Source organism: Plodia interpunctella, chromosome 6, assembly GCF_027563975.2.
Source record: "Plodia interpunctella isolate USDA-ARS_2022_Savannah chromosome 6, ilPloInte3.2, whole genome shotgun sequence".
Classification (NCBI taxonomy): domain Eukaryota; kingdom Metazoa; phylum Arthropoda; class Insecta; order Lepidoptera; family Pyralidae; genus Plodia; species Plodia interpunctella.
The window spans coordinates 10,497,459-10,512,647 of NC_071299.1; the positions used below are offsets into that span (position 1 = coordinate 10,497,459).

At 33.8% G+C, this 15,189-nt stretch overlaps 2 protein-coding genes across 11 annotated transcripts in view; both read right to left on the reverse strand.

Annotated features, from left to right (window-relative positions):
- LOC128670672 (odorant receptor Or1-like) overlaps window positions 1-8,287 on the reverse strand; it is a 9,295-nt gene extending 1,008 nt beyond the window's left edge. Inside the window, exons 1-8 of one of the 8 annotated variants that reach the window (XM_053746524.2) lie at window positions 8,056-8,147; window positions 6,233-6,253; window positions 5,657-5,786; window positions 4,975-5,179; window positions 4,428-4,673; window positions 3,313-3,412; window positions 2,228-2,332; window positions 1,003-1,158 (exon numbers count right to left, since the gene is read on the reverse strand). In XM_053746524.2, coding sequence (XP_053602499.1) covers window positions 1,003-1,158; window positions 2,228-2,332; window positions 3,313-3,412; window positions 4,428-4,673; window positions 4,975-5,179; window positions 5,657-5,765 — 921 coding nt within the window. In that variant the 5' untranslated portion in view covers window positions 5,766-5,786; window positions 6,233-6,253; window positions 8,056-8,147. Of the gene's footprint in view, window positions 1-1,002; window positions 1,159-2,227; window positions 2,333-3,312; window positions 3,413-4,427; window positions 4,674-4,974; window positions 5,180-5,583; window positions 5,825-6,232; window positions 6,745-8,055 lie in introns of those variants that run through there. The other 7 variants (XM_053746523.1, XM_053746522.2, XM_053746526.2 and 4 more) reach the window with 7 other exon arrangements.
- A 341-nt stretch (window positions 8,288-8,628) lies between these two features.
- Window positions 8,629-15,027, reverse strand: LOC128670669 (uncharacterized). Of its 3 annotated transcripts, none has more exons than XM_053746513.1 (8): window positions 14,856-15,023; window positions 14,525-14,606; window positions 14,031-14,223; window positions 12,929-13,015; window positions 12,571-12,715; window positions 11,633-11,913; window positions 10,836-10,951; window positions 8,629-9,323 (listed from the first exon to the last, which is right to left on the reverse strand). In XM_053746513.1, exons 1-8 carry the CDS (start codon window positions 14,942-14,944, stop codon window positions 9,039-9,041), a joined length of 1,278 nt encoding a protein of 425 aa, XP_053602488.1. In that variant the 5' UTR covers window positions 14,945-15,023; the 3' UTR covers window positions 8,629-9,038. The 3 variants fall into 3 exon arrangements, with proteins under 3 accessions (XP_053602488.1, XP_053602490.1, XP_053602489.1); XM_053746515.2 differs by adding an exon at window positions 14,303-14,416 and having other exon boundaries at window positions 14,525-14,960; XM_053746514.2 differs by lacking the exon at window positions 12,929-13,015 and having other exon boundaries at window positions 14,856-15,027.
- Between the last annotated feature and the right edge of the window lie 162 nt (window positions 15,028-15,189).

The following is a 15,189-nucleotide window of genomic DNA, read 5'->3' on the forward strand; positions in this document are numbered from 1 at the left end:
GAAATTAAACGCATTATAATAAACCACGGATGTTTGTTATACTACGGCAAGTTTCCATACTTTGCTAGCTCACTACAAAAAAGTTACTTCACAGCGGAAACATCCGAACCGAACGTTTTTTAACTAATTTTGAAAATACTTAATAATGAGGTGAAAATTTCCGAATGTGCTCATTTCCCACTCGATTCCAGAATTTTTTCTTCTCGTTATAATTTTCAAAATTTTAAAAAAAAATTAATAATTTGCGTGTGACATATATAACAAAACTATTGATAAATAGATACCAAATTTTATTTCACAAAAAGATGATAGATATACAGGGTTACTGGTATCAAACGCAAAACCTCCTAAAGATTACTTGGATACATTAAAACAATCAACTTTTATTCTACGACTTTTCGTGATACGTAGTTTTTTCTTTTCATATAAAAAAAAAAACAATCTAATTTGCTATTCTACACATCTTAACTCTATGTAATAGCCAAACAACACAAAACAACACAGTAGCGTTATGTAGCGGAATCGAACATAGAGTTAACATTTTATAGAAATGGCATTAAAACTAAAAAAGGATGTTGGAGAGTATACTGCAGAAATGAAACTCGAACTCTAGTAGCAATCAGACTATATTTTGACAGATTTACACGGCTTTTTATTACCAAAATTAACATTTGAATAGTATAATAAATGATGATAACCAATCACAAATTGCGATTATTTTACATACAATATAGTCGCTACAAGGATTTTTTTTTGTTTTTATTACGTTTAGATAAAAGTCGTAGAACAAAAGATGTCTCTAAATACCTTAAACGCCTTTGGAAGGTTATGCGTTAGATACCAGTAACCCTGTAGATACTAATATGGATCGGGTAATCCAATACTAGGGCTACCACACAATACAATTAAAAAAGGTAACAGTTTATCGCCGATAAACTGTTACTTATTTAATATTAAACTGTTACCGATTTTGTGGAGAGAAAAAGATCAATATTGCAATACCGTAATATAAGTGTCCATAGTTATTGGCACGATGTTGGCGACCATAGGCTTGATGGGGTGGACGCAGTGAGTCATGAAGACCAGGAGCTGGCGGCGGAAGCCAGGGTCAAAGGACAGCCAGTCGCTGAAGTATACCGACTGGTTTATGTATTCAGTCTGTCGAGGAATGTTGTTAAGATTGCAGAAATGTCAGATTGGACATTTAGATGACATATATATATATATATATATATATATATATATATATATATATAATAACTATATATACTATATATACCTGTCTGTTATAAGTTGCCTATGAGAGTATATAGAGAGGACCTCGTAAAGTATAAAAACATAAACGCATATAGGTATTATTGAAACACAGATTTCCGTTTTAGTTTTCACAGTGTTCGACGACCTCGGTGACGCAGTGTTACCACTGCTTGATTCTGATCCAAGAGGTCCCGGGTTCGAATCCCGGTCGGGTCATGATGGAAAATGATCTTTTTCTGATTGGCCCGGGTCTTGGATGTTTATCTATATATGTATTTGTTATAAAATATACTATCGTTGAGTTAGTATCCCATAATACACGTCTCGAACTTACTTTGGGGCTAGCTCAATCTGTGTATTTATTTATTTAGTGTTTGTGAAACAATTGAAAAGTATTTTGTCTTAGCTAAAATATTAGCTTGAAAATAAATAAATCCTATATAATTAGTATGCGCCTACTAACCGAATGCGAGAAATGTATTTCACAAAAATGCTATTTTACACAGTAATCCGTTGAGAAATTCCCTCGTCGGGAGCTGGACCCACCACCAGGTCTTGCTTATGATAATAATGCATTGTAATGAAAACTGAAGCCACTTAGAAAATTTAAACTATGTAAGACAAGCGGAAGTAGGTGAAATTGAACTTGATCAAAATTTGATTAAAAAACAAATATCGGGAGTGGTGAAAAATTAATTTTTACAGCAACATTACGCTGCTGGTCGCTGAGACGCGGCTGCTACGCCCTAGACTAACGCTACGCGAGATTCGTACGTAGAATTTTTTTATTTCTAATCGATTTTTTAAAAGCTTTTTATGAAGCCGCCATTTTACGAAGCGATTAAGAAATCTGTTTATTTGTTTTTTTTTTTTTTTATGGAATTCATACAATTAATCGTTAATAAATTAATTAGCGAGTAATTGTTTTCATTACTTTTTAAATCGACTTATTTCATAACAAAATACTCACCTCTATTTTGAACAGTGATCCGTAGTAGCAGTAGATGAATAGTTGTCCAAGTATGATGAGGAGGTACGCGAGGATCGATACGAACTCTGCTGAGAACAGAGCCATCTGTAAATAAATATGTTTTTAGGTAATTTTATTGACTGAACGTTTTTATAGTGTTAATGATTATCTTCAGGCCAAAATGTAATGGGATTGAATTTATTTTATAATTATTGACATTGTTTTTATTTATACTTATATTTTATTTTTTATTTTGACATCGTAATAATTAGATGAAATTGTATTGAATTATTATTATTGTGAACTATTTAATAAGATACAGGCAGAATATGTTTGACTCTAATTTATATAAGACCATCTGTATACCTACACATGTTTTAAAGGAATAAATGATTATGATTATAAACAGGCAAAATGAGCGATGTTACAGTTAACGTAATTCTGTTGAACCAATTTATTGTAATTTTTAACGACGTTCAATGAAGATCAGTAGGCCATCGTACCATCAACTTTTTCAGAACGATTCCAATGAAACTCAGTTCAATTTAGGAACCTAAAATGAATCGCAGTCATACAAAAAATTAAGTTGATGGTACGAATTAGCGATGCAGTTCAGTTTAGGTCGCGAAGTGGATCGCGTTAAAAGATGATCGTAAGCCCCCTATCACTTTAGTTGATGTCTTAATTGGGTCTTGTAACATCTAATAAAACATATAATAAAACTGTATGTGTATGTCTGTAGGTACATAGGAGATACTACACAAAAATAATTATGGATGGTCATTATGGGACTAATTTCTATTGCCAAAACAATTTTTTTCGTTCGTTATGTTTGTTCATTCATTACGCAGAATCTACTGGATGGATTTTGATACGGTTTTCATGGTTGTATAGCAGATTGTCTAACTTAATTTTTTCATCGCGATACGTTACTTAGAATTCGAGATATTGACAAAAATAATTTATGAATGCAAATAATAAATACAGGCGAAGACGCGGGCAGAAGCTAGAAATTACTATGTACTAGTGAATATAATTGTTATTAATGTTATACGTTGAAATAAATTATTATTATTATTATTTACCCCAACAATCTTATAAACGGTCATACAGATCACCCAGGCTATCACAAGAAACTGGAATGTCATAGCTTCAGCGAAAATAGACTCCACTTCTTTGTAAAACCTGAAATACCATTAATTTACATCCTACAATCCTGTCTTATACCATGCGGAAGGATAAAAAATCATAGGTATTTCACTACTTCCACACAATAAGACATTTAATTCAATAAGACATTTCCACACAATAAAAATTCCTTCTGTCTTATTGTGTGGAAGTAGTGAAATATCTTTTATTTCAATTTATTTCAACTAGTTACATTTATATAAGTTATATTTATGAAATTTTGTATGTTCTTTAAATCTCTTTCACATATTGTTGAAATTATCTCAACTATACCCTATTCACCTTGGACTGAGACAAAAGGTAAACAAACCTTGAACAAAAAATCATTATTTCTCTTTATTCCATTGTTAATTTTGTTCTTACTTTCTGTTAATGTTAAATTTTTTGTTGTTGTTATTTTTTAATTATTAAACTTAAAAAATAACAACAACAATTTTTTGTTCAAGGTTTGTTTACCTTTTGTCTCAGTCCAAGATGAATAGGGTATAGGTACCTAATTTTATATGATGCGAAAATGAGTTTGTTTGTTACTACAAGCATTTCACGCACTACTGAAATAGCTACGTTAAATATAGACAACATTTATAGGCTTCTAATGGTACGGAGAACGACATAGGTCAGTTTCCATCCCAGAAAAAATACTGTTTTCTTAGAACATTTATACTTCCAAAGTCATTGGCAACTGCTAGTGTGAAACGCCATACATACTTGAGAAATAAAGTGATCTTACTTTATTTTACAAGCTTATCTGAAATCAAATCTTGCAAGTTAGATTTCTCCTACTTCCAGTTGAGCTATAGTGTTGAAGTTTCCCACGTCGCTTCAGTTTCCATGACAATGCAATATTTAAGATGCATAACCTGATGGTGCAGCCCGGATCGGCTCCAAACAAGGGAACTTCTCGACCGTTTACAGCACGGACATGGGTTTTTTGTCAGTCGTTAAATGCCATAAGATCTCTCTGACGACAATAAAATCTTGTGGCAAAAATTTCATTTTTCCGTGTTCATACCGATTAATTTGTCTATAATGTTTGACACACTTCTCCAATCTCCGTTGATACACGCCAGTGCCATGTTTTTTATTCTCCATAACCATATTCCCTTCATCATCCGCCATGTGCTCCAAGTTGTACCTCAACATCTGGACCTGCACCCTGGCCAGAGCATACAGCGCCACTATTGTGCAGTCTAGAGTGACGTTGCCGTTCCCTTGGAACCCTATCAGGAAATTCATATAGACCACCACTATCACAAAGCTGTAAGGAATATTCACATATTTAAACTCAATAATTACTCGAAACTTAAACACAAATTAAGATAATAATCAAAATTATAAACTTAGAACGATGAAGTATAAATTTATTTATTTTAAATACTTGCGTAAACTTAAATAGAACATTCGATTAGGGCTGATTCTCACCATATTCTCTTAATTTTTAAGTTTTAACACACTTTCTGCAATAATATTGTAGAAAACATAGGAAATTAACTTCGTTTGGGTCGATATCGACCCCTACATTCGAAAATAAACAAAAACTATGAAAGTTAACAACTTACGTGATAGTGTTCTGCGTATCGAAGGGTATATACCCGGTAAACTTGACCTCCTCGCTTAGGGCTCTGTTGATTAACGGTAAGATTGCCCAGAGTGTCGCGGTGACGGTCACGGACATTTGGTATGTGGTGAGCAGACGGCGCATGGAGCGGGCATTAGCTTTTAATAGACCCAGGTTGTGGGGATTCGTTGCTGCAAACATTGGCCCTGGGAGGCAAGTCTGGTTGTTATATAATAAACTACACATTTTTTATCTTGAAGCGGCAGTGTTCCAGTGGAAGACCGTCCGCTGTCATCGAAAGTTTCAAATCCTACTCGTGCCATATGAGTTTGTATACCAATCTTACTAAACTCGTTTGCTCAGTAATGTATAGTTTTCATAGACCACCACTTGCTTTCGGTGATGGAAAACATCGCTAATGGTGCGTATGCGAATACTTGTCACGTTTGCGTACATAAGTAGTCATTTTTACGACTTTTGTCATGTCAAATCAAGTCACTTAAAGACTAGCGTGAGCACATTCGAAAAGAAAATAAACTGAGTATGTACAAATTGTTGAAATAGAAACATTTTCTATGTTTTACTTTCTTTCTTACGTACAAACACATACTTAGCTTTCTATAGACGCCAGCCTCCTTACTATAACTGTTGGTTGCCACCATAAAGTGATATCTATCTCATACCGTTGACAGATGAGAGGAGTTGTTCCAGCCGCCCAGCGCGAACATTGAAAGCCATCTGCTTCGCTACACAAGTCAGTACGGTCAGCAGAATGAATAGAGTGTCCGCCATCTTGTCCGTGTTGTTGCGGGCCTAAGCAGGTTCATAAATAAACTTGCAGCACGTCTCGGCTTCACTCGGGTAAAACCATAATTAATTATACAACTAAACCTTCCTCAGTAATCACAATATCTATTGGTGAAAATCATACAAAAATCCGTCTGGTAGATTTTGAGTTTATCACGTATATACAGACAGACAAAAACGGACTTCTTTTTATAATATGTTATGAAGTCAGTCTTCAACCGATTGAGCTGATTTTTTGTATAAACGTTTAGTTTACGTGACAATGCATTATTATGATATTAATAGAGCATGCATGGTTACCCAGGATCGGCTCCTGACAGGGGAACTTCAATGTGATTAACTTGTTTTCTGTCACGCGTTGAATACAACGAGATCTTTCTGGCAATAAAAGCTTGTATAAAAAATATCATTGCCTTTATTATTCTATCTAAATATGAAGAGACTAAACATACCTGAACCACACTAATAAAATGCTGAAATATGTACAAAAGAACAGCTATACCGACCAAACCTCTATAGCAATTATGTAGGATGCGTTTCGTACGAGACACATCTTTCATGACGATTTTGAAGTAACCCAAATAGGCTAATGCTTCAAAATGGGGTCTAATAGACTCATAAGTTGAATACAACTCCATTTTTCAAAAAATAAAGTATGTTTGAAAATGAAGCGACAGAAATTAGACAGTAAAAGTGTAGTGAATATAATTCAATTTTAATTTCACTTTGTGGGTGGGGGGTGTAAATGTTCTGCGTTTGTAATTATAGGAACAGCTAGTTTGAACTACCTACAGTATGATGCATTTACTACCCCAGACAGATATTTTCAGAAATAAGTTCATACAAATTCATGAATTCACATTCAAAATTATATATTTCACTTAGGATGATATACATCACTTATTTTGATGTCAAAAAATTACTAAAAACTAAATATACTAGATACTACTAATAAAATAAAGTTAGTAGATACCTAGTTTTACGGTACGTTGTTATCATTATATTCGGCAAATCGCAAATAAATGCATTTTTATTCATAGGATGAAGATTCACTTACTCCCTTCAAAAATAACCGTCCAAGTGTGTGTCAAGTTCATTTCCACGGAGTTATTCAAATCATTTATTCATAAATTAGACCTTCACGGGCACTTTTTCTCGTCAATTTTTATATTAAATAATTATTTCTCACAAGCTACAAATTACTGGCATTTCGGAACGACCACTGTTTTTTTCTAATGTTTTTTTCTAATAATATATAAAAGTACATAATGTACATAGTCAAAACGTATATCAAAACATGTTATGATTGTGATCCGAGTGCTGATTAAAAAAAATCGTTGGTATATATTCGATATTACTCGTAAACTTATAAAGCCAACTTATGTGTGATAGTATTCCTTCTATTTTGTTATAGGGGTTTTTATTATACTAAATTTACTAAATTCAAAAACGGTCATTGCACACCTCTTAATATTTTTGAAAGACATCCAACCACAACCCACACTATGCGAAAGATATGCAAAATCGATCCCACTTCACGTGTAACTTTTGCAGAACGATTCCAATGCAACTCCGTTCAATTTAGGAACCTAAAATGAATCGCATTAATACTAAAAATTAAGTCGATGGTACGAATTTGCGATGCAGTTCAGTTTAGGTCGTAAAGTGGATCGCGTTAAGAGATGATACTAAGCCCCCAGGTACCCTAAAGTAAAATTACCCTTGACTCTACCGGTAGTGCCAAGCAGTAGTACCTACTTAAGTTAAAAGATCCTTAATTATATTTGTATAATATTTATTGACCACTTTATCGGCGTGATTAATATACCTACCCATACCAAATTCCACCATTCTAGTACTGTCGACTTCCTTCGACTAAAAGTACCCATTGTTATCTAAGTGTGTCGTGATCTACCCTATTACATCCGTATTGAAAATGAAGAACGTTAAACACAAAGGATTATAGACTTTTGGAAGAATGAGTTTGCCCAGCAGTGGGACACAACAAAAGCCTAGAAGAATAAATAAATAATCATGCTGTATATAAATAGACACGCCTCCACTTAACGACGTAAACGTTAATTTCGCAAACGAGCTGTTAACACCACACCAATCACGATCGTGGACGTCAATTAAGTTGTTACTCCTGTTCTAAACGTATCAATTATGTTGTTTGTCTAATTTACACATAAGTTCAGTTATCTACACGATGAGTGTTGCAGTAATTACTAAATTATTGTCTGAAATAAATAAGGTTTCGTACAAATGTACTTACCTATATATTTCACGTATTATACAAATTACCTAATACGTAGTGTAGTCACATCATTGGATATTTGACTCAGTAAAAAAAAAAATGCATGAATCTTCATTTAAATATGTACGTACCTACATAATCAAACTCGATAATACTAAATGTGTAAACATTTACCCGACCTGACTGCCACTGACTTGACAGACTGTTTGGCGCCAAAAAATGCGAGAGGCAACTCCACCGCAATACGCTCCACCTACTATGGAATCTGTGCGATATAAATATCGAAAGGGCAAATAAAAAGTATGTAGGTATGCAAATGAAAAATACAAATTCACTTATGTACATAATATTTATTCAAATATTTATAAATTGTATAAATAATAACAATTAAAACATAAAAGTATTACTTTATTTACTATTTTAGCCTATTTTTATGAGATCCATCTAATTCTGTCCTCAGCCATTGATTTCACCTACTATGAAAATGCTCCACCGACAAGAACAAAGTTCTTAAATTAATTGATTGATTATGAGATCCGCTAAATCGAGGGAAGTTATACAAACCAATTTATGTTTTTTTTTATACACCAATTCTACATTATCACATTCATAATCACATTATGACCCGAGCCAATAAAATAATGAAAATCTTAGAATAAATGTTTATATTATTTTTAATAGGTATAACAAATGTGTGCCCAATTGATTTACTAAAATTTATGGCACGTAACAGTCATCACAGTCGGCCATTTTTATAGCTTTTGTAAATATATAATTATATTTAAACATAAGATGGTTTCACAATTTTCGATAACAAATTATACAAACAATATTCTTTAAACTTACTCTAAATTCGATATAGATACTTAATTATATTAAAAAAAAAAACAATTTATAAATCGTAAAGATCCATTTAATGCTATAATCCTCATGCGCACTACAAAGATAATATTCCCGATAAATATATTTCAAAGTATTATTTTAATTTTTTTTTTTTAAGTCTAATCCAGCCCAGGGAAAGTAAGTCGATATTGGTATATGCTGTGACCACAATTGACCAATAAATAACTACACGATTGACCCTCATAGACGGCCATATTGTAAATGCAATCGTACAAGCATGCGATGTCTTGACGCCGATCACAGATGCGAAGTCTATTAGTGTCTCTTAAATGTGGCTCTCCATATCGAGAGAACGACGAAGAACTGTCAAAGACAGGAGGAGGTAACAGCGGATAATAATAATATGGCTGTAAAGAAAGCTTTTTCAAAATCCACGCTTCGATCTGTAAAAAGAATTTGTAACTTAACCTCTAGTCTTTCTTTGTTCTTGCTAACCCCGCGTCCCCATTGAGATGGGAGTTCGCGACGCGACGTTAATGTGTAATGGTTAAGACGCCTGTGGATCGAAAGGTGTCAAATTCCTATCCTACTCGTGCCATATGAATTTGTATACAAATCTGACTCGTATATAGTAGTTTTCATAGACCACCACTTGCTTCCGGTGAAGGAAAACATCGTGAGGAAACCTGCACACTGGTGGACACTTATTACACTACTTAGTTCACTAGTGTGTATGCGACTACCTGCCACTGGATGGCGGTAAGTAGTCGTAAAAGTCATGTCAGATGCCTTTAGGCGACTTGATCTTTTATTAAAAGATTTTTTTGTTGGTTAATTATATATATATATATATATATAAGTATATATATTTTCCTTTCATCAGCACTTGATCACAATCATAATATGTTTCAGTATACCTTTTGACCATGTACTTTATTGTGTACTTACATGTTATATTACTGATAAAAAATTATACATAAATTTATATTTAAAAAATGGTAAACCCTTCTGGCATAATAGGGACCAACACTGTTTGAATGAGTTTCTTTCGGCATTTCTTCTCAGCAGTGGTCGTTCCGAAATGCTAGTAGTTTGTAGCTTTGGTAAACATCATTTAATTTAGAATATGACGTGAAAAAGTGCCTGTGAAGGCCTAATTTCTGAATAAATGATTTGATTTTGATTTTGAATAAAATCTGACACCAATGTTAGCAATAACACACTCGATATGATGATGACGGCAATGTTCGCGTTGTAGATTGTTAAAGTGACTATACAGGACACAGACGTATAGGTCCATACAATGATGTTTTCGAATCGCGTCGCATCGTTTGGTTTTGTCTCAATGAAGTGAGAACAACGCCTAACAAGTGTCAGGTTTTATTCAAAGATCCTAAAGGCATCTGACTTGACCTTTACACCTACCTACCGCCATCTAGTGGCAAATATTAGCATAAGCAGCCCTCAGTAAGGATATACAGAGAATGGAGGCTTCCTCACGATGCCGCTTCACCGGAAGCAGTCTGAAGTCTCATATTAGTCACTCACTCACGTTTTTTGAAGATAAATATAGTACATATTTATTCACAAGCTTTCATTTACTTTCATTTCAAATTGACGACCTCCGTGGCCTGATGGTCATCATGCCGGACTGTTACACTGGAGCTCCCGGGTTCGATCCCCAGTCATGTCAGGATGGAAAATGATCGTTTTCAGATTGACCTGGGTCTTAGATATGGGATGTATCTCAAAACACAAGTTTCGAACTTACTTTGGGGCTAACTCAATCTGTGTGATTTGTCCCATTTTGACCTGACGTCATTTTCGTCGACCGGGGATCGAACCCGGGACCTCTCGGTTCAGTGGCAAGAACTTTACCACTGCGCCACCGAGGTCGTCATTTATTATAATAGTTATTTATAATTTTAATTATAAAATTATAGATAGGAATGTACCTGTCCATTCGAATATGCCAAAAACAGTACTCCGGCATGGTAAGTCGCGCAAGTAACTCCTTTGACGAAAATACTGCTCACGTCGTTCTGCATGTGGTAGCAATGGTTATAGTTCACTGAAAAGTAGATAATAAGTACATTATAACAACTGTCTCAAACTGTTGCTGCACTGTTGCATACAGAGCTGTGACGCTGCAAAGTCCGATTGCAGCTAATACAAATCACTTTACGATTACCACCTGTCAAGTCAATTGTGTGTGTTACACTTATGAAGTGTTACAGTTGTAAACATGTTGCACTTATATGCACTTATATACACTTATATGTGTTACACTTGTGAATGTGTTACGCTTATCAATGAGTTACACTTGTTAATGTGTTATACTTATCAATGAGTTACACTTGTTAATGTGTTACGCTTATGAATGAGTTACACTTGTGAATGTGTTACGCTTATCAATGAGTTACACTTGTGAATGTGTTACGCCTATCAATGAGTTACACTTGTTAATGTGTTACGCTTATCAATGAGTTACACTTGTGAATGTGTTACGCTTATCAATGAGTTACACTTGTGAATGTGTTACGCTTATCAATGAGTTACACTTGTTAATGTGTTACGCTTATCAATGAGTTACACTTGTGAATGTGTTACGCTTATCAATGAGTTACACTTGTTAATGTGTTGTACTTATCAATGAGTTACACTTGTGAATGTGTTAGACTTATCAATATGTTCAGTCCTTGTGGTGTTTTTGAGGCTAATGAGTGCACCAAGTAGGATAGGATTTACTTACGAATAGTCTTCAATAGGGCCTTCGAATTAGCCTGATTGAAATAGGGCGGAGTATTAAACGAGCGAATCTTCCTGAACTGTCGGCGTTGTTCCACAGCCTTCCACATCATGTCGCCGTGACGGCTCAGCAAGTACACGTCACCACGGTGGACGGCCATTGTGTTGAGTTCTGTAGTTCCGAAGAACCTCGCGATCCACTTCGATTGCCATGTCTGCTCCGCCCATATGTACACCTTAAGGTATTTATTTTCTTCGAATATGTAGCAACGGTCTTCGTCTAATCTGAGAGAGATAGCGCTATGTACAGTCAACAGCACGACAAATCGCCATGCATGGTGCTAATGAAACATTTTGAATGCATTCGAGTAGCTTGATGTTGTCAAGGATGATATCCGTGCCAATGGTCTTACAACTAAGGACGGGCTCCAACGCTCTATAGCTGAGAAAGAAACACGGAAAATGCTGAGATAAGAGAGAAATATGCTGATGACTATTCAAACGAATAATTTAAAAACACACAGGTTGATATACTTATAATATCTCTATTAAAAACCCGACATTTTGATACTTTACTCGATTGGTTAACATTACCTATATTTTTATATGACAACTTGGGGAACACATAATCCGCTATATTTATTTTCTAAGTTGAAAATGCAGTAATCGGCATGGTCGTATGAATGATGACAAAGCTGATTGAAAATGTCGTCTGATGATAAATCCATATCAGTATAATAAAGCTGAAGAAGGAACCCCAAAGAGGGTTGACGTAAGGTAAGTAACCAGTCGGCTATGTTACACTATCGGATTTATTTCTGCCTCTTATTATCATGATTGTGGGAAAAAGAGACATATATACTTGTTGAGGTTCAATAGCCAAAGTGGTCATTGTATGAGATTGTAATAAATAATTGTAAATATATAATAATATTTACTCACAAAAACACATTAACTACCAAATCAATGGTAGAGTCAGGGTTACAGCTTGCATTGTCATCAAAAGATTTCTTTCCAATGAGTTTTAATTTGGAAGTTCTGTCGTATAAGAGACGAATATGGTCTGATTCATCAAATAAATACATTTCTAGAAGAAAAACAAAATGTCTACTATAAATGTGTAGTATGTAATATTTGAATGTTTTTCAATTATCATTTTTTAAAATTACCATCATGTAAACATTAAATGAAGAAAATATTAAGTTAAGGAGTATGCAAGGAGTAATTGCTTTATTCAGCCAAATTGATTTTTTTACAGATAAGAATACTTACAGATAATTAAAGCATAGTAAGTACATACCCGTAGAATTTTCCTCCCTCTGAGTATGGCCACAAGATTCTATATCAATACATTCGGAATATTTCTTCGTGTTAACATATAGCTTATCTACGAATAAATAATATATACTTAGTATTAAATAAAGAGGTTAAAATATATTAAATAAAATAAATATCTTAACAATTTTTGGGCTCGCAATGTTTCACTACTGCATACACCTCTCCTTTCTTTTAATTTACTATATACTATTATCCCTTACAAACACTTCCTCTTTACTATATCATAGTATTTAGATAATTTTAACATGCTGAATCAACTACATTATGTTGCAATCAGTGTGGCCAAGATTTCACAGCTAAGAAACATTCAGGGCAACCGGAAAAATGTTATTTATATGTCTATACACATAAACACCATTTTGTCCAGGTATATTTATATATATATATGAGTGTTTTAAGTTTATTTCTGATTATGTAATGATTATGTCTAGCAATTTTGTAAAAGGTTGTCTGGAAGAAATTGCTTATAGCCGCCTTTTGCACAATGTATCTATATCATGATCTCATGCAATGTGATTATACTTCTTGTACTTATGTAATTAATTTGTGAAATAAAGAATTTTTGTATTATATGTATTTGGGGAATTTAAGAAATGGAAATGGAGAATATTAACTCCAGGTAATGATATCTGATATTCCACTGATACCTAGGCATGAGCTTAAATAATTTTTTAAATAAATTTTTATATATTATTAGAAAAAAAAACATTGTAAGAAACAATAACGGTAAGCCAATCTGGCATGATAGGGACCAACACTGTTCAAATGAGTTTCTTTCGGCATTTCTTCTCAGCAGTGGTCGTTCCGAAATGCCAGTAGTTTGTAGCTTGTGAGAAATAACTATAAATATAAAAATTGACGAGAAAAAGTGCCTGTGAAGGTCTAATTTCTGAATAAATGTTTTGAATTTGAATTTGAAATCAGTTGATTTAAGAAATTCTACATTGCAAATTGCTACAGTCCACTCCACATTAATACAGACAGAAAGAAGCAACAAATGGTTACATATTATAACAACTTCTTTTTATAATATGTAAGGATGTCAAATGATAAAGAAGATATACCTCTATAAATTGCCATTGAAGGCCAGTAATCCTGCTGGCACTTATATTCATGAAGCAGTTCAACTTTAAGCCGATCTAAGTGATAGGTCCACAGCCAACTTTTTAAAACAATGCCAACCCAATCAAGCTTTGAGTTTCTTTTCATATCAAGACCTTCATCAGGCAAAGTTTTTTGTGCAACTTTTCTCCAATCCTGCAAAAAATGTATTTTATCTTCAGTACATATTGGAAAACAAAACCAAATAAAATGGAAAAAAAAACCGTAAACTAACCTTTTTCATTTAATTTGTTAGGTAACTAAAATAATTATAGCAAAAATTAACAATGAGACTCATAACCATTCCATATTCTCATATCCATTACATAGGTAGGTATTCAAAAGTGGTCTAAAAAAAAAGTTATAAAAGATATAGGTAGGTCACAGAGGTGGTCCTCACAGAATGCTTTGTATATATATATGGTGGTACTACAATATTATATAGATAGGTACTTACAATGTGTGTATCATTTTCAAGTATTTTTCTCCAGTTGCGGTTTACAAATAAGCAAGAACTTAAGTCCTCGGGATCCAACTTTCTAAAAATGAGGCTATAAATTTCAGGAGGACAATTATTCCAATCTAATGAGACCCCTGGGAAATTCATCATAAACACCAAAAAAGTTCGTCAAATCAAAACTGATTCCAATACACAGTAAAATCACGGGTAAGATGCAGCAGATAAATGCAGAATGAACTATATGACCCTATCGAACGCAAACAAACACACATCAGATCAGATATATGTACTCAGTTGAATTTACATACATATTATTACACATAACTACCTAATACAAGTTTTCCTATACATTTTCTTCTTATTTGCATGTAGTGTAGTGATCCTGGCTTGGCTGATCGTGATCGATAGTCGAGACATCACATAGTATATATGCTATAGCGTACTTGGTATGTATATATAGAACTATCGACCAACAGACCTCTCGGTAGTTATTCTCGACTATTGATAGTAAATTGGCCACTGAAGAAAATAGTATTTTTCAGGATTTATATAACAATAAATTAACTGCACTGGCCACCAATGTTGCAACGAATAAATAAATTGGAATAAAAGTTTTAATTTTAAATATTCAGATTGTTGCCGCTCATTGTTCAGATTCAGAT